This window comes from Carassius carassius, chromosome 20 (genome assembly GCF_963082965.1).
Source record: "Carassius carassius chromosome 20, fCarCar2.1, whole genome shotgun sequence".
In the NCBI taxonomy this organism is placed as follows: domain Eukaryota; kingdom Metazoa; phylum Chordata; class Actinopteri; order Cypriniformes; family Cyprinidae; genus Carassius; species Carassius carassius.
The window spans coordinates 2,341,006-2,366,165 of record NC_081774.1 but is presented as its reverse complement, the minus strand read 5'-3'; the positions used below and the strand labels follow the sequence as shown (position 1 = coordinate 2,366,165).

At 39.5% G+C, this 25,160-nt stretch overlaps 1 protein-coding gene across 1 annotated transcript in view; it reads left to right on the top strand.

The window, feature by feature from the left end:
- Nucleotides 1-25,160, top strand: part of LOC132096017 (CUGBP Elav-like family member 5) — a 162,550-nt gene that overhangs the window by 6,993 nt on the left and 130,397 nt on the right. The window contains exon 2 of the mRNA XM_059501129.1: nucleotides 3,510-3,592. Within this exon, the coding sequence (XP_059357112.1) occupies nucleotides 3,510-3,592 (83 nt within the window). The remainder of the gene's footprint in view (nucleotides 1-3,509; nucleotides 3,593-25,160) is intronic.

Below are 25,160 nucleotides of genomic sequence, written 5' to 3'. Positions count from 1 at the left end.
ATCAGCATAATAAAATGATCATGTGACACTGAAGAATGGAGTTATGATGCAAAAAAAATCAGCTTTTTAAATTCCATTTTAAAATACATTAAAACAAAAAATAGATGTTTTAAATTGTAATAATATTTTTAAATGAAACCACTTTTATTTTATTTTCAATTTGTTTTTCCTTGGAATAAAATATTGCAGTAAAGAGTGTGTTTTTTCATTGTTGTCAATTGTGATTTTTGCCAAGATATTAAAAGAGAGACCCAGTTTATAAGGTTTAATTTGTTAACATTAGTTAACTTATTAGTTAACTACTAAAATAAAAAAAGTTTTATAATGTCATTTAAAGGTGCAATAAGAGATCTTGGAAAGTGCTAACATTAGCCTGAAAGCGAACGTCTCACGCTGTTCAAAGCCACGCCCCCTGAACAAATTTATGCTCACAGACCAGAATACCAGAGACAACATTACTACAATATGCTACATCAGCGGTTCCCAATTCCAGCCCATGTTCTGAAGTGAAGTAAACCCCTGCTCAGGGAGTAGGGAGCAATAAACATGGTGTAGGGATCATATCGATTGGAACACAGTTCATTCACATAGCTCACTTCTAACGAGTTGGTCATCTGTATCGGGTGTGTTAACTAAGCAAGACATACAAAATATGTGCGCGAGCACTGGAACTGGGAACCGCTGGGCTACATCATGTGTCAATCACAAGCGAGAAAACTTTAAAAGTACTACAATACCAGAAAGGGAGACCGGGATGTTGATGTTTGTATGTCATTCTTGCTCTGTCTGCACAACATGCGTGAATGCGCCAATGACGTATCCTGTCTGCGTGAGCATGATGCGCAGAGGTATGCAGATACATGTTGACAGGCAGGTAGGAAAGCTATTTAAAACACTTGCATCAAGCTTTTTCATTGGAGGTACATTTTTTGGTCCTACGCCTTCCACAGAATATATAAATACAGATAAATACATTAAGACCACTTAACTTAATGATTGCTATCGGGATGTGAGGAGACTTTCAACCAGCATAAAAAAAACAATTTCTGAAGACAATCACCTAATGCACCTTTAACAGTTGTATTTTTAACTAATATTAGCAAAGACTAATAAATACTATAACTAATATTGCATTCTCCGAAAAGATGGTACAAAGCTGGCGCTGGCGTGGTACCCTAAGGTACAAAAGCTAAAAAGGTTTAACCTTATTAACCCCTAAATAATATATATTAGTATCTTAAAGATACATATTCAAACTTTGTTATGAGTCTCTTCAGTGTATATTAGTATCTTTTGGAAGGGTGCAGCCCCAGTGAACATTTTGTATCTTTCAGTGTAGTTAATTTTTAGGTAATTAATTAATGTTTAATAGGACTCTATTTCAAAGTGTTGCCACCTTTTTTATATATCCCAGCTCAGCTTTCAATTTCAGTAGGTAACATGTCAATGCAGGATAGTAAACTGTGAACATCAAAACCGATTCATTGGGTGTATAATCTAGTTTTACAAACTTCTTAATCTGTTGTGGCATGCATGAGCTGCTAATGAGATTGTGTTGATTTCTAGCGAATGTTCGTTGTCTGCATGCTGTGCCAGTGTTCATGTATTTTAGTGATATTCCTGTTGAATGGACACAGGTGTGTAACATGAATACATATGAGAGCTGTTACACTCTCTGCTCTCTCTAAACGCCATTCCCTCTGTGTGTGTGTGTGTGTGTGTGTGTGTGTGTGTGTGTGATTAGCTCTACATGAGGTGGTCCGTTCGCTCCGGACACGCGGCTGCGCTCAGAGGGTTGGTTTGGGTCCATCTGAATGTGACTGGTTTAATTAAGGTTTACAGGTTACGCAAGACTACTGCTCCTATAACAGCAATCATTACAAGCTAATTATACTGGAGCAGTGAAAATATCACTCTCAGAACAATTAATGGGAATGAGAAAAGGATGGGCCGCTCCAGATCACCCCAAACTGCTTTAATATTCCTTTGGATTCTTTGTCTGATCTTTGAGAGCCGGCTCCAATGGGAAATGCAGTCATTTTAATTCTGAAATATAATTAATTTATTTGTGTTTAAATATTCGGAAGAGGCTGAATGTGAATAGAAAAAAGGCTAAATAGAAAGGAATGTGCTTATTAAGATAGTTTTAATTAATTTTGACCTTTTTTAGTATTATTTTTTGAAAACTTTCTGATTAGCACAAAGCAAGAGAGAATAGAAAAAACTCTTAAAGTAATTTAGGACAAATCTAGCATTCATTTCAATGCCAAAAAGAGCTCAAATAACTTTCTAAATAGACTTACCATGAGGTTTTTAAACTTAGTGCATGCTTTTTTAAAAGCCACAATTCAATGTTAACAATCAGTATTCTTTTTGAATTAATTATATATAATATTTATTGATATTTTATTTTTAGTTAACAATAGCAACACTCTTCACAGTTAATGTTTTATTAAAATGTATTTAAAATGTTTACACATTATTGTTTAATTGTTAATATGTTGTTAGCTTTATTTTATTTCAGGTTTAGTAATTTTAGTATTTCAACTTCTAAATTTCTTTGATTTTAAGTAAGTTGTTTGTCTGATATTTATATATTTCTTTTATTTCAGCTTTAAATCAATGAATGAAAAGGTTTTTTTTTTCTTTACAATTACAACACTGTTCACAGTTCATGTTTTTCCAAAGTAGTTTACATTAAGTTGTTGTATTTTTTTTAAAGTTAACAATATCAACACTATTCACAATTAATGTCTTATTAATAAGTAGTAGTTTACAAAAGAAGCTTACATTTTGTATTCATTATTAATGGTTTTTATTTCAAAGTATTCAAAATATACATACTATTAAACAGAAGAGCATAGAGTGTGACATCATATCCTGTTACTCATAACTGTTATGGGGTTACTTAATTCATGTGCTGAAGTCTATTGTGGCCACACACCCGTGAGAGAGCGAGAGAGAGAGAGCGAGAGAGAGAGAGAGAGAGAGAGAGAGAGAGAGAGAGAGAGAGAGAGAGAGCGAGCGAGCGAGAGAGAGAGCACAGAATGACAGACATGGTTGATGTCTAATCATGGTCATTGGAAATCTTTTCTAGCTGCTCTTCTTGGAGCAGAGGCGTTGAGCTGAGGTTACAAGGCCAGGGCAACCAAAACACTGGTGGTAGGATCGTAACCCTGCTCCAAATCTACACTTTAAATGTGGCATTGCTGCAGATTGCATGTGATGTCCTTTATTTGTAAGCCACTTTGGAGAACAGCAGCTGCTAAATAAATAAATTAATCTAATACATGTTAATGTATGTTAATTCAAATATCACTAATACTAATGCTGTGGCAACAACCCAGAACACACTTGCATCACAACAGCAACAGCAGCATCAGAAAGTAAAAATAAATTTTACAGCTTGGTTTTGTGATAAATGTCAACGTGGAAGCCAAACACACAGTTTTGTGTGTTTTGTGTTGGTGTGTGCCGTTCCGTATCTGATTCTCGTCTCATTTTTACAGGCTGCGCGTTCCTCACCTACTGCGCTCGTGAATCAGCCATCAAAGCCCAGAATGCATTGCATGAACAGAAGACTTTACCAGGGGTAAGTCTCTTTTAATCTCTCTCTGTATTTCTCTAATGGCTTTTTGTTTCATCTATTTCAGGCAGAAAGGGTCTAACCGTTGAACACGGTTCAGTAACAACTTCAGTTTTCTATGTCTGTGTTCTCTTGATATGTTTGTGACATGAAATCAAGATTTTATTTATAGGAATGCTTAAAGGAATAGTTCAACCCAAAATTGCTCCTATGTTTCTCGAAACCCATTTTGTAAAAAATTGACACTGAGAAATATTGATGTAGGATTTAATTTGAAACCGTTTGCGCTCTGAAATTGCTAGTAAATCTTACAAAGAAACAAATGTTGAGTAACATGTTGAAAGTTTGAAGTAGAAAGATAGAAATGGTATTTTCTTGTATCAAATTCTCCAATCATTTTTTTTTATTTACAACCTCAGCAGGTTGTTTTCCATACAATAAAAGTGGTTAGTGGCTATCAATTTTTAAAAAGGAGTTAGCTAAATAAATTAACATTTGAACGGAAATGATTGCCTTTAATATTTTTAATTATGCTTTTTATGAAAACAAAAAGGGTTGCAGTTACTTTATTATGTGTCCCTTTTTGTATGTTTGAATCAATTTGTCCATAAAATTATGTACTTTGTGATAATATTATCAACAAGAGATTTTAAATAAGCACTTTTATTGATACATTTTGGTTGTTTTTGGAGCTTGACAGGCTCTGGTTACCATACCATACTTTCGTTATGCAAAAAAAGAGCATAATTAACATTTTAATAAAAAGCAGCTGCTTTTGTGGCCCTCAAGAAGATAGAAATGAGTAGAATTTTTGGGGGTGAACTATCATGCCGAAACTAGTTGAAGTGTACATTTTTCTCAAATTTTTACCCCTGTAACATTTCTGTAACATCCGGTGGTCATTGGTTCTGAGGGCAAACACATCCATCAGAAGTTTGTCTGTGGCAGATGTTAGACATGTTTTATTGCATCATGCCTTTGGCTCTTTACTGTCAGTCTGTTCAAGTTCACCTCACACAGAGGAAATGATGTTTCATGATGCATTTCTCTTGCTAATTCAATGTTGTGTGCATGACAGCAGAGCAGAGAAGATATCACTGGTGTCTTTTTTGTCTCTATTTGATCTCCATTTAACACTGCAGTTGTGATATTAAAGAGATTTTAAAGAAGTAGTTCACCCAAAAATTAATATATGTGCTGAAAGGCCATCTGAGATGAAGGTGAGTTTGTTTCTTCATTAGAATGGATTTGGAGAAATGTAGCATTACATCTCTTTCCATCAAGGATGCACTGCAGTGAATGGGTGCCGTCAGAATGGGAGTCCAAACAGCTGATAAAAAACACACATATCACAATAATCCACACCAATCCAGTCCATCGGTTAATATATTGTGGAGCCAAAAGATGCTTGTTTGTAAGAAACAAATCCATCATTAATGGGGTCATATGATGCTTTTTTTTAAAATCATTATTTTGTGTATTTGATGTAACAGAATATTTTGACATGCTTTAATGTTCAAAAAACGCATTATTTTTCAAATACTGTACATTATTGTAGGTCCTCTATGCCCCGCCTCTCTGAAACGCGTCGTTTTCTACAAAGTCCCTCCTTCTGACAAGCACGGTCTGCTCTGATTGGCCAACTGACCCAGTGCATTGTGATTGGCTGAACACCGCAAGCATCCGTCGAAAATGTAATGTCCCTTTCCATAATCACAAGCTTCATCTTTCAACATAAATGTAAAGACAGTTAATAATGTCCTTAGTTTTACCATCAGTTCAAGCCCGAAAGAGGAACAGAGTGGTGTGACAGACACAGTGATGAAGCTCGTATGTGTTTGCAGAACACAAGCCACGAATGGTTAAGACAGCTGACTCCACTGTGTCACGTCTCTCTTTCTCTTTCTCTCTCTCTCTCTCTCTCTCTCTCTCTCTCTCTCACAGCATGTGCATACAGAGCTCTGAATTTGATATTCATTAACAAATACTTAAACTAATAACAAAACATACTTACAGTAGCTGATTCAGAAGCGGCAGATTGTCGTAGCAAAGTCAGAATAACCTCCTCTCTTAGGTTCACGAAACGGTCGTCCATAAAATGCGTTGCTGTTCTGTTGTAAGTAATCTGAAAGATTCCTAAATGCATTTACTTTCAGAAGGCCAAATAAAGTGATTTTGCTTTCGCCAAGATACACATGTGAACTAGGTGTGTAACGGTACGTGTATTCATACCGGACCGTTTCGGTACAGGGCTTTCGGTACGGTGCACGTGTGTACCGAATGCAATATTTTGTGTGCGGAACATAGGTACATTTTCGTGTTTCCACACAAACATATTAAGTGGCAGAAGTCTCCGCGTTCAGCGCAAATCCCGCCCTGCAGCTGATTCTAAAGTTTTCATTTGTCATGTCAATATGTCAATCACTGTACAGATTGCCCTACACCAGTGGTTCTCAACCCGCGGCCCGCACGAATTCAAATGCGGCCCACCATATGCTGAACACAATAATAATTAAAAAAAAACTTTCAGTTTTACAATTTATTTTATTTTTTACATTAATAAAAAAATGTACGCTACTAAATAAATATAAGCTATAGCCTAATGTTTTTATGTGAAATAACTTCGTTTTTCCTATATTATTTTCAGACATGAGCAGACTTACATAACATAACGCATTTAATGAACACATACAAGCGTGCACTTTGGCAGAATTCAATTCAAATAGTCATCAACAGCCATTAGTTCAGGTAAAATTGAGCATCAGAAATGACAAATTTGTTTTTAAGGGAGAAAAAAAGAAATGTGGAGAATGCCAGCGAATTAACACATACAAACAAGAATAGTCGCAGTATCAGTAGTGAAGGAGGATTTTCGGTTTTGCCCCGCAACTCACTTGAAGAAGTTCAGGCAAATTGAAACATCATATACTACGCAGCAATCATCCTTAACTGAAGAAATGTGGCAAAACATCTCTGGAGAGAACCTCATATTATTAAATTCGAAAGTGCTTTCCATATTTTGGATCATAGGCTACATCTGTGAAAGCACATTTTCTGCAATGTCGCGCGTCAAGTCATGCTCCCGTTTGACTTAAAGCCTCTTATACTTTCTGCGTCCGCGAGTCCGCTATGGACCGCTAGGTAGGCGTGATGTAAAAATCATCCTCGGAGAGTGTGTGCCGAGGCTCTGAGCAGACGACCGCGCAGACAGGTGAAAGAAGTCCGCGTCCGCGCTGGCCGTGTACGTGTCTGGATTGCTCAGGCTTTACAATCGCAACTTCTTTGTGCTGTTAGTCCTTTTGAGCCGAATTTCACAAAATTGGTCAGCTCCTGACAGCATCAGGTGTTTTATTTATGGGAGTAGAATTATTTATTTATTTCAATGAATGTAATCGATTAGATATCATAATATTTAGGCTATAATATTATAAATCAGGTTGTTTCTTATTGGTGACGTAATTTATATTTTTCATAATATTTTATTATGTGATATTGGTGGAGAACTTTGCAGCAGTATTTTATTTCTTATTCTTTTTTTATTTTATATATATTTTATTATATTTTATTAAAAAGTGTTTAGAAAAGTGTAAAAAAAATTGTTAAAAAAGTTTATAGTAATAAACAACCTGCAGTTTAATGTTTGCATTTCTTTTCCTTACTGTACCGAAAATGAACTAAACCGTGACTTTAAAACCGAGGTATGTTTTATTTTTGTGTACCGACATTACGCAGATATATCCACATAGTGACGTAGACATGTTGGGGGCGTGTTTGAATGAGCCGTTTTAGAGCGTGGCAGAGTCTTAACTTTGATAAAGAATATCTCTTTGGATTTGAGACTTTAGTCTTTGCAACTTTACAGATCTTTTTCATGCACCAAGAGCTTGTAACACTCCAAAGAGAAAGGAAATCATATGACCCCTTTAACATGTTTTAACTTCACTCTATTGCTTCCATCTAAAATGGGTCTAAAATCCACAATATTACTAACTGTGGTGAAAAAGTCATCTTATCTGAGTCAGGAGAGAAATCTGCACAAACTAATCAAGGGTTGGACTTTTTCAGCAAATGTAAATTTTTTGGTGAACTTTTCACTGAAAGGTTCTTTTAGAACCTTTATTTGTAAAGGAACAGTTCTTAAAAGAACCATTTAAAAAATCTAAAACAACCGTTTGTCCACTATAAAGAACCTTTTGTTATTGGAAAGATTCCATGCATTCTTCATAGAGATCATCAATGCTAGTAAAGAAGCTTTATTTTAAGAGTGCATGTGTGTAAATGGAGCTGTATATTTAGATGACATGAGTTCTGTAGGGAATGCAGCGTGAGATAATCAGAGGTGAGCTATAGGGTTTGTTTGGCTCATGTACTCATGTTGGACTGTCATGAGCAGACATGTGGCTGCACATTCATACGCTCCCGTGGGGTCTATCGCTACCATGAGCCAGCTGCCGGAAAACACAATGCAGGAAAAGAGCTGCAATAAATTTATGTAAAGGTTATGAACATTAACCTTGTTGGATCACACACAGATGCAGAAAAACAGAATATGAATGCTTCCATAAACATGCACTTCTGGAACTTATGCAGAAATATACACAGCTGAAACACGCCTAGAAAAGGTCTCTTATTTACCCCAAAATCAAAGAACGAAAAGTTAGTTTTTTCATGAAGTTGGCCGATTAAGAGTTGATTTTTCTTGACATTGTCTTGTCAATGAAAAAAAGCATTTGTATAGTTTCAAATATTTATTTTTACAGAATTTAAATATTGTGTATATTGTGTTTCCTATTTAATTATTGACTATTTTAATTCATTCATTTGCAGCATTGTTTATTTATTTTGGTCTGAGCGTTCGCTCACATTTACCCTTAAATTGTGTTTTAATTGTGAACTTTTATATAACTGTAATTATTCTTGTCTGATAAACATTGCTGCAATATAAATATTTCATTTAAATCAGCACAAATTAAAGACAGTACAATAAATACTTCAATACTGTATAATAATAATAATAATAATAATAATTATTATTATTATTATTATTATTATTATGTAAAAACATTTTTAATTGAAAATGCAATGTTTTGGGGTGGAGTATGACGTGAACTTGTTCTTGGCTGGTTTCTTGAGGTTCACTCATACTCTGATGTCCAAGCAAACCTGCTGGTCTTATTGGTGATAATACTAGTCATTATTTATGGTTTAAGACATGTATTATAAACCCTGGCTGACGATTATAGAACTGGGCACCTAAAAAGAAATGAGCTACTTTTACTCTGAGGTGTTTTGGAGTGGGGTCGCTGTTAAAGAGAGCAGTAGAGCGTCATTTTAAGCAGGAGAGGCTATTTCAGGAGCAGACGGGGTGTCAGTGGAATAACAGTCAGTCATGTGACACCTGAACTAGTTTAGAAACAGGAAACAGCAGTCAGTCGATGGCTTGTTTTTTGGTCGGCTGAGTTTCTTTCTGCTCTGGGATTGGGACAAATGGTTTAAGTAAATGTGGTTTGCAAGATTTAGTTTGGACTTCGTTAGTCACGCCAAGCATCATTTTACCCTGAGTCAGGTGCAATGCAATAAAGATATGCCATTTGGGGAGGAAATTAATGGTTTCCACAAAAATATGAAGCAGAACAACTGTTCTCAACATTAATAATAATAAGAAGGATCATGTGATACTGAAAACTGGAATTAATGATGCTGAAAATACAGCTTTGGTTACAGGAATAAATTGCATTTTACAATATAATCAAACAGAAAACAGTTAATCTTAAATTGTAATAATATTCCACAATTTGTGATGTATTTTCTAATCAAATAAAAGTAACCTGTGTGAGCTTAAGAGACTTCTAAACATAAAAAAAATCTTTAAAACCCCACACTTTAGAACAGTATTGTGTATACACTAATACACGTATGCTATTGATTAAGTTGTTTAATTCACCGATTTTCCATGAAGTCAGACGACTCAACTGAAATGTCTGAAGGAAATTCATGGAGTGTGTGTGTGAGCCGTTTCCTTACTCTCCTTTTATTTAAGAGCTCTATCGAGTTGTCAGATTGTATTGTTGTACTATGAGAAATTATTGTGCTCTGGTTGGTTCAGCCACAAGAACTACAATATAATTCATAACTAGGGTATTTATCAGAGAGATGTCTGGGAAGCAGGAAGAGGAGAGAGACAGAGCGCAAAAGAATATAAATAGAGGGAGCTGGAAGATGAATAGGGTAATATGTGCAGGAATACGCCGGGGTGCTTCGAGTTTAGAGGAATGGAAAGTAAAAAGAGAGATAGTATATGCAAACAGGGTGACAAGGGTCATGTTGACAGCCTTAGGCATACGTATACTGTGTGTGTGTGTGTGTGTTGAACAGAAAGCCACAGCCGGGCAAACAGAGTTTACGCATCTCCATTAAGCGTCTGCAGAAAGCGAGCATCGGGGCTTGAGAGGTCAGAGGACGAAGATGAGGGAGACCGAGAAGCAGCGAGTCTTACACTTGTTTTGCATTCGTACAAGACATTACTGGACAGCTGGGACAGAAAGGCTATTATTTTTTCATCTCAAATAAAAGAACATAGTAAAATCAGATCAGAGGCCGGGGAAATACATACGAATCCCCGCCGATGGCACATTTGGTGCTAGCCTGACATTTGGCCTGTAATATTTCCATTCCTCTTCATTTTTTTCTCCGATATTTAAAGTCAACATGAAACACAGGGTTTATACAACTGTATATGGTCTTTTATAACAGTGTTTCCAAAATTATTTAGGATAAATGAAAATAAGAATAGTATAAGAATAAGAAAAAGACAGAAATCACAAAATGTCAGTAGTGGTCAGTTTGGGGTCTGTTTTTCATAATATATAGCCAATAAATGGCTAATAAACAAAAAAAATAATAATAAATCAATTAATACATCAATTTCTCATATATATATATATATATATTTTTTTTTTTTTTAACATCCTGTAAAATCATGGAAATGTATTGGTCAGATGTCTGTTTTACTTCTGTAATGTAATTTTTTTGACTTTGACTGTTTTTACGTAGAGCATATAGAAATTGTCGTGTAGCAATTCTGCATCAATTTTTGACATAATTCTGAATTTAGCAATAGCCATACATTTGAAATCAATTCAGTTCACTTAAATTTGATTTGATTCATTTGATTGACCTGAACTCATTTGGTGCTTTGTGTGTCGAATTATTAGTAGTATGAAACCATTTTATACAATAAATAATTCTGATGCAGTGTTGAGTCGACAATGCAAAATCTGGACTCTAAATCAGAACCAGTTTATATGGCTATAGGTGTCTATAATGGTTTTCATCACCATGTATAGATTGTAAATAGCATTTGTGTGATTTCAATAACTCTGAGGCTTTGGGAAGGATCACAGCTGGGAGTCAATCTCAATAGAGCTCAGCTGTAGATACACAGGATCTCTGTGTGTGTGTGTGTGTGTGTGTGTGTGTGTTCATTCTCTATCCACTGTTCTCGACATCCTTCAGCACGGCACAGCTTGAGGGATCTATAGTTGCCATAGAAACAGCAGCAAACCTGTTATCAGTGTAAGTGTAATGAGAAAAAAATGCAATTTCAGCCAGCACAAATACACACTCACGCAAACACGCTGCCAGTGGACGACCGTAGTTACACCTTTGCTTTTCTTGGCTGTCTTGACTTACAGTTCATCTAAAGGCAGTGTATATTCCTCTGACAGGCTCAGTTGAGTTCAGCATCTGTTAATCTGCATTGAACCAAGCTGCGTGCTCATTTGGAGGAATGAAAACAGACCAAAATGAATCAATGACATGTGTATAGAGCTCTAAAATGCATGTGGATAATAATATATCAGATCGATTAATAAGAACTGGTAGAGTTGATAGGGAGACCTGTTACTTTTGATCGCAGGGTTTGGGTTTGGTGATGGGAAATTGAGCACATCTGAGATATTGTTGAGTTCTCTTCTGAACGCTGTAGAAGACATATGAGATTTCTGCTTTTTGGCGGGTTTCTTTGCTCATGGAAATGAATAACATCCTAAAACTTCTTGGACATTTCTTTAGTTATGCTCAGCTCTAAATTATTTAATTGGCTAAAAGTAGCTCCTTAAGTAAGTTGCTATAAATTATTATTATTATGCTTAAAGAATTCTTATTCATTAATGTGAATAGTCATAGGAAAATATAGGTCATAAAGTGTGGGAGCTCTGAAGCTCTGAAGAGAAAAAGCTGAAGAAGCAAAAGTCTCTTCATTTTTATTCTATATTTTATATAATATCTTTATAACTTTTAATAATCAAGTTTGTCCCAAAATTCCTTAGGAGAAATAAAAATAGACACAAATGAGTCGATAGAGGTCATACAGTTAAAATATATAGAGCAATAAAATAAATGTTCGCTCCTATTCAAAAGTTCAGAGACTGTATGTTTTTTTTTTTTTTTATTAAGTTGCTTACGTATTAAGTAACTAAGTTACTTTTCAGACAGAGTAATTAGTGAAGTAATTTAAATACAATATTGATGATGTAATTAGTAATAGTAATTAATACTTTTTGAAAGTAATTTACCCAACACTGGTTGTCGCTATTGCTTAATAAAAGTAATAAACCTTTTAATGACATGTTTTATGATCAGTTTTTGAATTCTCTGTAAAGAAGATGCATGGTAAAATCACAGTAAAGTGCAACATCTCATGATTTTCTGCTTTGTTGAGTCACTAGAGCCACAAGAGAAACTAGTTCGGAGTAAATCTGAATTACTCTTCGACTGAACTCAGCTCAAGTCTTTTCTGTGCTGTGTTCTGCAGTGGCATGAAGGCTGAATATGAGAATGAGGCCTTTTACATAACAAGTCATAAAGAGAGAGAGAGAGAGAGAGAGAGAGAGAGTTCCATGTTGCTGCCACTTGGCGATGACCTACAATGTAGGCACACACAGTCACACATCAAAACCAATAACGATCCAATGTTGCACTCATGAATTCTAGGTCACTAAGTCCCGCCCCCATGCATGTTTTTCTTTTTTCATTTCAAAGTGCAGCAGTAATGTGATGTGCTGCTGGAGTCGGCCTGGGGTGAGTGTGAGTGTGTGTGTGTGCATGTTTGTTTATGAGTGCACTTTATCAGATGCATTTATTCATATGTATGCTGTGGTATACTGGTTTATGTGTGTGTGTGTCTGTGTGTGCGTGTGTGTGTGTGTGCCCCTCAGCAGCTGGAGTTGTTATTTCTGCTGACAAATTCTCCATATTGTCCTTCATCCTCAGTGGTCACACATCTGCCTCACAAACTGACCTGTCTGAGTGTGTGTGTGTGTGTGTGTGCTGTACACTATTTACTTGTGAGAGCAAAAAAAAGAGCTTGTAAACTCTGGAGTCTTGCTTAATTAGGAAGTTTGTCCCAAAATTCCTTAGGAGAATTAAAAACACAAACGAATGAGTGATTATTGGAGATGTACAATAGATATACAATACACACGAGTAACAATATAGAGCTATAAAATAAATGTACTCTACTGTTCTTAAATTTTTTTTTTTTTTTTTTAGAAATTACATTAATTCTGCAAGAATGCATTAAATTGATCAAACGTGACAGTGGGGACATTTATAATGTCTTATCCTGATAACAATTATCATATTTTCCACAAAAATATGAAGCAGCACAACTGTTTTCAACATTGATAATAATCAGAAGTGTTTCTTGAGCAGAAAATCAACATATTATTCTGATTTCTGAAGATCATGTGACACTGAAGACTGGAGGAATGATGCTGAAAATTCAACTGTGCATGCAGGAATAAATTAAAATTGTAAAATATATTCAAATGGAAAACACTTATTTTATACTGTAATAATATTTCATACCATTTCATACCACAAACCGTTTTTACTGTATTTTTAATGAAATAAATGCAGTCTTAGTGAGCAGAAGAGGCTTCAGCTCCAGTCTTCAGTGCCACACGAATGATCCTTCAGAAATCATTCTAATATGCGGATTTGCATAATGCATTATTGTTAGCTTAAACATGCTAATGGAAAAAACAGTTGTGCATTTTGTGATATTTCCCATGCATGTTTTTTCACATATAATATGATAAACTTACTTGTTTCCTATAGAGCATTCCATATCAGTGATGTGTGAATTTGAGCTCAGTTTGGAACAAAACCTGTTTTATCTACAGCGTGAAAGAGGCTGCAGTGGATCTGTGGTAAATGTTATCGACATGCAGCTATTTTAGGTCCCGCTCACGGCTGCCAAACGCATGATGCAGAGCTGCTGTGTTTGGCACCAAATAGCGCTGTCATTTTGTTTGTGTTAGTGAGCGTGATCCTAAGCTCTCAGTGTCCTGCTTGATTTAGTGAAGTTGACGTGAAGATTCTTCCTGCAACACTTCAGAGTGTCTGTCCACTCCTGAGTGAGCTTACACGGCCATCGTCCTCAGTATTGAAGTATATATGTGTGTGTGTGTGTGTGTGTGTGTGTGTGTGTTTTGTATTTGTGTATTTTCTCAGAAACTGTGTATGATGGTGGTGTTTTCTCAATCAGAGAAACATTAATTTTAATCAAGCAAGCTGTCATTGATAGCAATTCTGCAAAAACAATACATTTCTTTAGTTAGTAGTTCTGCCTTTTCTTCAGTACAAATAATTAAACATTCTTATAACATTATGCATTTACTTGTTAAACAAAATGAATTAAGATAAGGCATTATATATGTATTTTTTATATATTATGTCTCATTCTCTGAAATATGATTAGGTTAAAGAGATAAACTTAATTAAAAGTGAAAGTTTTTTTCTTTTAGAAAACAAGACAATATCTCATATATTAGGTCATTAGGTCTTATATAATATAGTCATTTTGCTTCAGAAAGAAATGTATTTTGATTTAGGGATGTTTAGATATCTGGGTAACACTTTACTTAAAGCCTTTATATATAATACATTTTAAAAGTATTTTTAATGCATTAATTATGCCTTGTAATGGACCTTATAGTGCATTGTGTAGTCTCATGAGTAATTGTAATCACTGTTATAATACATCTGTTCATTGAACACACCTTTCGGAATGATAATGCATTAAAACATGACAAACAATCAAATTCAGATGTAACTAGGAATCTGATTATAATGCATTGTTTATGAAAATATAAAATGCATTATGAGATACATTATGAATGCTGTTATAATGCATTATACATAAAGGCTTAAAGTGTTACTGATATTTATAATGGAAAGCAAGACAAAAAAAATCTTTTTTGGAGTGTAACGGAATTGTTAATGCATCTTTAGCATCAGTAAAATCCAAATTCTGTTTTTTTATATTGCTTTTGACAATGTCCTCTAGTGTTACATTATCCACATAATTCATCACATTTTCATGATCGATATTGTCTTCAGTTTACTTTGATAGATGCTCTCAGCAGAGATTCAAATGATGGGGTGTTGGTTTACAGTGCGAAAACAATCCTATCTGAATGTATGTATTTATTTGACTGGTAATTAAATCTGTGAAACAGCATTTACAGTAGACAGACAAATGTTTAGTAGGCGCCCCTTTCATGTTAATGTGGACTTGCTTGTGTCCACTGCAGACATCTTGTAGCTTTAGTTTACTGTTGAAAACTCAGTTCTGTATTGGCTTTATTTGAAGTGCAAAATTACACACAAATGCATAAGCTGAAAGAGATTTGTGTTTTATGGGAGTGTTACCTCAATATATATGCATTAACATTTTTTCCAAACAGCCAGTAGCACAGTGTACTTAGCACGACAAGTTTTTTTCTTATGTGTATTGTAAAGCATCAGTTTATGGGGCGAAACATAAGAACGACAGACAAATGGGTCAGTAGATGATGACTGAATATTCGTTTTTGGGTGAACTATTGCTTTAATAAACCACAAACTGGATTGTTCCTCCACCCGTCCACCAGCTCATTTGTCTATGAATTATTTTGCCGAGGATGCAAGGGAAAACACGAGGGTGTGAGAGCGGATGAAACGATAGCTATATGGAAAGATTAAAGGAATCCTGCTAGAAATGGACTGTTTTGTTCCTGATTAGCTTTATGAAATTATAACGAGACTGCAGAATCTCATTTTCCTCTCTGTGCGTGATGTCGTTTGGCATTGCCAGTTTCAGTTAGAGAGAATATGTTAATTTCAGACATGAAACATATACACATACATAAACAGACATCTATGGGTTTACGTTCGGATGCGGTTTATGCCTCATATGAAATCACACGCCAAAGATATACACATATCACATGTAAAATAGATATTAGTAGGCATTAAAATGATCTATCTATTGTACACACACACACACACACACACACACACAAAAAGACGTATTTATTTAAAGTTTTCAACCACTGAAGTTTTGTTTTCGAAACACCCAGACATACACACATCATATGTAAAATGGTAAAGTGAACTAAAATAATAGTCCATGAACAATTCTAACAAAAAAATTAATAAATAGTAGGATCATAAATTCTTGATCTTAAATTCTTAAATGTGTCTAAAATGTTTTATTTTTTTATGCATTTAAGAAAAAATATTATTTTGTCTAAATGAAAATTATATATATAGATAGATAGATAGATAGATAGATATGTGTGTGTGTGTGTGTATATGTGTGTATATATACAGTTTAAGGTTAATGTTAATAACTGTGGTTGCTGTATGTAGTGTTGATTCCTTAGCTGTACCCTTAATAGTCATTTTGACTGAAAACACAATAACCCTGACTTTCTCTTCTGCGCTCATATTCTCCAGCCACTTAAGCAGAATAACTTGTTGATAGCGAGAGCTTTGGAGAGACATATTACAACCTAAAGGTCACTGTCTCAGACCCCATTCCTGTCCGAGACGCTTTATCATTCCTAGAATATCTCATAAGCGCACACATCTCTGCCTTACTCTGCACTTCATTTCTTCTGTTTGCCTTCACAGGCCTTTTTCATTTTCACAAAAGATGGAGCTATTCATTTTGCTTTTGCGTTCGGCCCACCTCACGACAGATAATGCGGCTGTAGCCCACAGGAGGGAAGAGCGTCTCGGTCTCTCTCCTCACCGCGGCTCTAATGCACGGCTAAAAAAGAAATACGAGTGTCATAGGAGATATAAAAAGAAACACATAAAGCCAGAAAACAAGGAGGGAATAGTTCGCCTCAAAATGAACATTCTGTCATTATCAGGAAATATATTTGTGACTGTGGCCCCCAAGCTCCAGAAATGGCAGGAAAACAGTATTGAAGTCCATATGAGTTGAATGCTATATTCCAATTATAATTAGATTTCTTATCATAGCTTTCTGTGTGAAACAGAGCCAAATTGACATGCTGCGGACCTGAAGCTCTCAGATCAGATGTGGCCCCATATTTGATGAGTTAATTTAAACCGATGTGATGCATCAGAAAACTGGTTTGATGCATCAAAAGATGCCGTAAACAGCACAGGAAATGATTTTAGGTACACAATGTAAATGCTAGTCTTTTTATCACATAGTTATTAAATGACTTCAATAAATATATACTCAGAATGGTGAGTGCTGAACATGGTTAACATGTAGTAGCCAAACAAAATGGCAAAAAACTGTACATTTATAAGTTAAAAACGTACTCGGTTACTAACGTAACCTCGGTTCCCTGAGATGAGGGAACGAGTACTGCGTAAGCTAGCTTACGCTATGGGAAAAGGTCCCCTTTTCTCGAGAATATGAAGCCAAAAATTATCCTTAATTTTTAAATAATGTAAAACGCAGTGCTGCAGCACAGCAGACCCAAGCGAAGCGGCTCGCGCGCTTATTGGCTGTGCTGCGGCAACTGCAGCAACCTATGGTGAGGCGGCGGAGAGTAACGAACCAATGGGGGCGCTTCGCGCCCATTGGACGTCAGAGCGCGCCAAAATAGGCGTGGCTGGAACTATATAAGCCACCGCTTCACCATAGGGATCAGGTTTTAAATCGACTGAAGCGATCACCCGGTCCGAGCACATAGCACGGCAGGTTACGCAGTACTCGTTCCCTCATCTCAGGGAACCGAGGTTACGTTAGTAACCGAGTACATTCCCTTTCGAGAGTACTCTCGTACTGCGTAAGCTAGCTTACGCTATGGGAACACAATGTAAAACGCCGTGCGTGCTCGGGAACTTCGACCTGTCACAGCCCGAGGCGAGAGCTCGGGGCTTTATAGCAGGAGAAATCCCAGTCCCAACAGCCAACCTTAGTGAGCTTTATATAGGGAACGAAAAAAGGGGGACGTGATAAGGCTTAGCACGTCTATATAGAAAGTACCCTGGCCTGCAGGGCAGGGACTTGCAGATTATAGAATCTAATAAATGTGGACGGAGAGGCCCAGCCTGCCGCCGCACAGATATCATCCAGTGGTATCCCGCAGGACCACGCCCATGACGAGGCCATACCTCGGGTGGAATGGGCTCTGATGCCGAACGGGCAGTGAAGGCCCTTAGATTTGTAAGCCAGCGAGATAGTGTCTACTATCCATCGCGATAGGCTTTGCTTCGTGGTGGCGAGACCTCGGGTGCGCCCACCAAAGCATATGAAGAGCTGGTCCGACCTCCTGAATAAGGCGGAGCGCGCAATATAGGTTTTAAGAGCCCTGACGGGGCAGATGAAGCTCGCGTTGCTTTCATCGCTTTGCGAGGAAAGGGCTGACAGCGAGATGACCTGCGCTCTGAACGGTGTTGAGAGCACCTTGGGGACATAGCCGTGTCTTGGTCTGAGAATGACTCTGGAGTCATTAGGCCCAAACTCGAGACAGTCAGCGCTTACAGATAGCGCATGTAAATCCCCCACTCGCTTGACTGAGGCCAGAGCCAGTAGAAAAGCGGTTTTGAACGAAAGAAGCTTCATATCGACAGACTGAAGCGGTTCAAAAGGGGGGCCCTTTAAGGCCTCTAGGACCGTAGACAGGTCCCAGGAAGGGATTGAAGGGGGTCGGGGAGGGTTCATCCGACGAGCACCCTTAAGGAAACGAATGACCAGTTCGTTTTTTCCCAGTGATAGGCCGGCCACCGGAGCATGAGAAGCTGCAATGGCTGCCACATACACTTTGAGCGTAGACGGGGATCTGCCCGCATCTAAACGCTCCTGTAGGAAGGAGAGTATCTCCGTCACGTCACATAAGTGAGGGTCTAGGTTCCGTGTCCCGCACCAGGTGGAGAACACTGACCATTTCTGCGCGTATAGGCGCCTGGTTGAGGGCGCTCTGGCTTCCGTAATGGTCTTTAACACTCCCTCAGGGAGGTTCCCGGGTACCCGTTGAGGGGCCATACATGAAGGGCCCAAAGTTCGGGGTGGGGATGCCAGAGCGCGCCCTTCAGCTGCGTGAGGAGATCTTTCCGCAGCGGTATTGGCCATGGGGCTGTACTGGACAGCTGCATCAGCTCGGAGAACCAAGGTTGGGTCGTCCAGAGTGGGGCTACTAGCAGCATAGCACATCTGCTCTTCCTGACCCGATCGATGACCTGCGGTAGCATCGCGACCGGTGGGAAGGCATAAAGCGGGCGTCTGGGCCAATCGAGGGCCAGCGCGTCCCTGCTCTTTGAAAAATATATTGGGCAATGAGCGTTGTCTTCTGAGGCGAAGAGGTCGACCTCTGCCCTGCCGAAGATGCTCCACATCAACTGAACCGTCTGTGGGTGAAGAGACCACTCCCCAGGGGGAACATTCGCCCTGGAAAGCATGTCCGGGCCCCGGTTCAGGATGCCAGGTACATGCGCTGCCTTTAGCTAGCGCAGATTGTAATGTGCCCATGTCAGAAGACGCTCGGTCAGGGTGTGCAAGGTTTCTGACCTGACACCACCCTGGCGATTTATGTAGGCAACCACTGACATGCTGTCTGATCTGACCAGAACGTGGTGGCCCTTTAAAAATGGGAGGAAAGCTTTCAGGGATAGTTCGACCGCTATCATCTCCAGACAGTTTATGTGTAACAGTCGCTCCTGGCTAGACCAGAGGCCGGAGGCAGACCTGCCCTCGTACAGGGCGCCCCAACCGAGGTTGGATGCATCTGTCGAGACTACTTTCCATTTCGAGACAGCGCCCGTGCTTACGCCTAACTGATACCAGTTGGCTATTTTCCAAGGGGCCAGAGCTGTGATGCAGCCGTGGGTCACCCTGATGCGCGCGCGGCCGGAAATCCAGGCGCGCGCTGGAACACGGTCTCTCAGCCAGCGCTGTAGTGGGCGCATGCGCAGCAGGCCCAGTTTGAGAACCGCAGAGGCTGATGCCATCAGACCTAGCATTTCCTGAAATCGTTTGAGCGGGTAAAGAGACCCGGCTTTGAACGACACGGCTAAATGCTGAATAGTGAGAGCGCGCTGTGACGTAGTAGTCGAGGTAGTTCAATACTCGCACTCCCCGCATTCTCAGGGGTGCGAGAGCGGCATCCATGCACCGGGTAAACGTACGGGGCGCTACGGAGAGGCCGAATGGAAGAACCATGTACTGATAAGTCTGCCCCTCGAAGGCGAATCTCAAGAATGGCCTGTGATGGGGTGCTATTTGAATGTGAAAGTAAGCGTCTTTCAGATCCACTGAGAAAAACCAATCCCTCGGGCGAATTTGCGCGAGTATTTGTTTGGTAGTTAACATTTTGAACGATCTCGTCATAAGCGCTTTGTTCAAACGTCTGAGATCTAGGATGGGTCTGAGACCGCCATCCTTTTTTGGTACGAGGAAGTAGCGGCTGTAAAAGCCTGACTCGCGCTGCGCAGGGGGGACAGTTTCTATCGCCCCTTTTGCAAGAAGGTTTATCAGTTCGGCGCGAAGGACGTGTGTCATTTCGCTTTTCACTTTCGTTTCGACCACGGCGCGAAAGCGCGGCGGTCTGCGAGCGAACTGGAGCGAGTAACCTCGTTTTATTATATTCAAAACCCAATTTGATATGCCGGGGATGGCCTGCCATGCAGCGGCTCGGGCGGCTATGGGTTGAATGTGCTTCGGGCACTGGCCGCCTGTTATGAGGGGACCAGTAGCTCGAGTATGCTGTGCTTGTGACACTGTGGTGACAGCGCTTATTTGTAGGGTTGCGCACTGAGAAGTGGGCACGCGCGCTACATTTAGAGCACCTCCGGCGCGAGCGGGAAGGTGGGCATGAAAGGAGACCCGAGTGAGTCTTTGTGACACTTGGGGGAGTGTGTATACATGTAGGGGTGCGTACTGTGTAGTGGGCACACTGCCTACATAGAAAAAGCTCTTTTTGTGCTTTATTGAGGTCGCCGTGAAAACGGCGTTTGTGTGCAGGCGTGCGTGCATTGTAACAGGCTCGTTTACTGCAGTATAGACATCTCCAACCGCCTTTAGTGAGGGGATTGGAGGAAGCATGTGAGGTTTCTTGTGTGGTGGTCCGGCCGCAGCGGGACTTAACCACGGTCTTTTCAGCCCGAAGGTCAGGAGGGCTTCGGAGGCTCGGGGTTCAGCACAATCCTGGGCCGAGGTCCCCGTCTCTCTGGCGGTTTGCGGCTCGTAGAGCGAGAGCGGTGCTGGGTTTTGGTCGCTGGGCGAGACTGTAAGTCTGGCTGCGATGGCTTCAAGGTCTGAGGGGGCGGCGCATTTCTACGGCGTCCCGCAGCAGAGCTAGAGCGTTTCGGCAGGAAGTGTCTCATTGCCTGTGATGTTTTCTGAGCCTCAGTGAAGCGTTCAGCGAAACCCTTAACCGACTGGCCAAAGAGGCCGGAAGGCGAGATAGGAGAGTGGAGAAAGGCGGATTTGTCGGCGTCTTTCATCTCCGTGAGCGTGAGCCAGAGGTGTCGCTCTAAAACAGCGAGGCTTGCCATGCTTCGGCCGATCGCTTGTGCTGTGGTCTTTGTCGCACGCAGGGCTAGATCAGTAGCGCTGCGGAGATCTTTAAAGTCATAGGTATCTGGGGCAGACTCGTCCAGGTTACGGAGAAGTCTGGCCTGAAAAACCTGCAGCACAGCCATGGTGTGTAGAGCCGAAGCAGCTTGACCAGCGGAGGTGTAAGCTCGGCCAGCGAGAGCTGAGGTGGTGCGGCACGGCTTGGATGGATGCACAGGCTTCGACCGCCATCCAGCGGCTGAGGGCGGGCAGAGGTGTGCAGCAATAGCCTCCTCGAGAGGGGGGAGGCTCTCGTAACCGTGGTCTCGGGCGCCGTCGACAGAGGAGAGCGCTGACGAGACAGAAGTCTTCAAGCGTGCGGAGAATGGGGCTTTCCATGACTTCGTGAGTTCATTGTGAACTTCCGGGAAGAAGGGGGCGTTTCTTTGCGGAGGGGCCGAAGGGCGCCCCTGCAGGAACCATTCATCCAGCCTGCTTTTAGCGGGCTCGTCTGGAGGAGACCAGTCGAGCTGAAGGTCGCTGACAGCCCTTGTAAGCACGCGAGTAAGCTCCGCGTCGATATCGGCGCGTTGTCCGGTGCAGCTGGGTGCTGTAGAGGGGGGGGGGGTCCGCAATGGAGCCCGACCATTCCTCACTACTGGACGCGGCGAGAGAAAGGCTGTCGTGTCTGTCCTCTTCCGCCTCAGGCGCTCCGAAGGAGAAGGGGGCGCTGGTGAGCAGGGACTGGCGCTGCTCGTCCACGAAGAGGACAGGCGAAGGAGAGAGAGCGGGCGAGGCACGCGGGGAGTGTTCCGGCGTGAGCTCGCGTGTAGCAGTATGCTCAGGCATTCTCTGATCGCGGCGTTTCTTACGCGGCACTTGAGAGAGAAGAGGCGGAGCGGGTGGAGCATCGTGGCTGGTTTGAGCTAATCGAGCCCGCAGGGTCGATATAGCCATGTCGTCGCACTCAGGGCAGCCGCCCTTGAAGAGTGCGCTCTCAGCATGCTCGCGGCCCAGGCAGGAGACACAGATGATGTGGCGGTCCTCGCTGGGCAGAGGGCCTCGGCAGGAAGCGCAGGCCCGAGGCATTTGAAACAACGCCTCGAATTCTGGAGGAAAAAAGTGTGATGCAGCGGCAAACACACTAGCTTTGAAAAGGATATAGTCACGCCGGATGGCGCAGCAGGAAGCGAGTGCTGAAGGCGGCGTCGAGATGAAGCACGAGCCGGCGTCCTCAGATCTGCGTTGCAGTGCTATCCCACTGAGAGGCTTTTCGACGGCGTGTAGAGGCTTCTCCGGAGAAGACAGCGTAGTGCAGGTGAGATCGCTGAAGGAGATGAAATCTGATCCCTATGGTGAAGCGGTGGCTTATATAGTTCCAGCCACGCCTATTTTGGCGCGTTCTGACGTCCAATGGGCGCGAAGCGCCCCCATTGGTTCGTTACTCTCCGCCGCCTCACCATAGGTTGCTGCAGTTGCCGCAGCACAGCCAATAAGCGCGCGAGCCGCTTCGCTTGGGTCTGCTGTGCTGCAGCACTGCGTTTTACATTATTTAAAAATTAAGGATAATTTTTGGCTTCATATTCTCGAGAAAAGGGGACCTTTTCCCATAGCGTAAGCTAGCTTACGCAGTACGAGAGTACTCTCGAAAGGGAACTGGTTGATGTCAAGTTTACATGAAGTGTAGATTAAGTTAAGTTTACGTTAATGTTTCCATGAAGTTTAAATCAGTGTTAACACGGGTTACATTAAGTTAATGTTAACATTAACATGCATTAATATTATTTGCATTACGTTTACATGGTTAAGTTTAAATTAAGCTCACATTAATGTTTATATTAAGGTTACATTAGGTTAAGTTAATGCTAACTTTGAATTAAGGTTAAGTTCTCTTACTCTATATTGTAAAAAAAAAAACTATAATAATTTCATGTAACTTTAAAATAAATACTGTTACTTATACAGTTTTTGGAAGTCTTTCATCTTATAACTTGTAGTGAAAACTAAATATTGACGCTCCCATGTTTTTCATTGAAATAACTGTTCATTCTTAATATTTCTTATCAGTTATGTAAATTAGGGGTTATGTTGCATCATATGTTTGTAAATATTTATTGCATTATTTAGCTTTCTCATGTCGCTTTCTCTTTGCCATGTGTGTCTTGAAGGTGGCTGACAAATAGTAAAGGTTCAAAAACCCTGATTTTAGTAATCAGATGTGAACATTAGAGTTGATTATACATCTTATGTTGTTAAATGAATGTTTATTGCCTTATTTTAGCTCTTTTATGTTGCTTTCTCTTTAGCATGTGTGTTTTTAAGGTGGCTGACATGCATTTACTGTACATTTAAAGCAAATCTGTAATACTTAAAATGTTGCTAACATTTTTTTACGATAAAGTTCTGACAACCACAGCTGCTGTTTTATTACTAAATTTAGCTGATGTTGCCATTACACAGGCTACAAATTGTGAAAGTCTTGCATTGAGAGTGTATTTGTGTGGTCTGTGATTTGATCGGCCGATTCGATCTCGCTTTGACTCTCCTCTTTTCATATTCCACTGAATTCCTCTCATTTATAATTGCATTTTTGCCTTTTTCATCTCGTCGGCCCCGTGCTGAAAGACTGACAGCTTAATCAGAATTAATTGGCCACTTGCACCATCCTCCATTTCTCCTTGCTCTCTTATAATGTTTTATTCATCTGTAATTTTGTAATGCAAAATTAATTGCATTTAATAATACATTGGTACTGTATAGGTTAGAGACAGATCCACATTAATGAACGAGTGTTTAGCACGCTGCTGACATTAATTAAACGAATGGCTAATGAAAAGAAAGAGGGGGAAAGAAGCAAAAAGAATGAGAAACGAAACAGAGAAGAGAAACAGGCCGTATATTTCTACAACCATAGAGTGGATATTATTACAGAGGCAGTGGTCTTGTTTAAAATACAATTTCTTATTCATCACATAACATTTTATGCATGAAATATGATTTATCTGTGCGCTCCCGGCCTCTTAGAGAATTCAGCCAATCAGTGAAGCCCTTTGATTGCATCTGATTGGCTGTCATGAATGCGCTGAAGATGATTGGTGTGTGAGCTGAAGATTTAATAATATTTGAAGATGATGACACAGTGGGGATTTTTTTTTCTTCTTTTTTTTAAAAAGGCCGGCTGGGAATACAGCGATAGATTATGAATATGAAAGATTTTCATTGATTTCGTGTGAAATATTTAATATTAGAAGCCACAATGAATGGTTAACTGTCAAATTACAGCATAACTTGCTCTTATTTAGGTTGGTAGGACATTTTATTTATCTGTACATAATAATGTTTACATATGTCCTGTGGAATTTTTTTATATTTTACAATACAATTATAGTTACATTTATAGCTACTTTAGTTTAGATTTTCAATACTTATTTTAATAATGTAGCAATGCACTTTTATCCAAAACAACTTATTCTGCAATAAGTTATTCTGCAATAATTCTGCAAACAAGTAGAGAAAGAGATTTGTTTAATTATATATATATATATATACATATATATATATATGTATATATATATATATATACACACACATTTTATTATGTTTTTAATTCTTTTTTTAACATGGCTTCTCAAATTTTGGTGTTGGAACAAATGATTTTATAATATATATATATATATATATAATATAATATAATATAATATAATATAATATAATATAATATAATATAATATAATATAATATAATATAATATAATATAATATA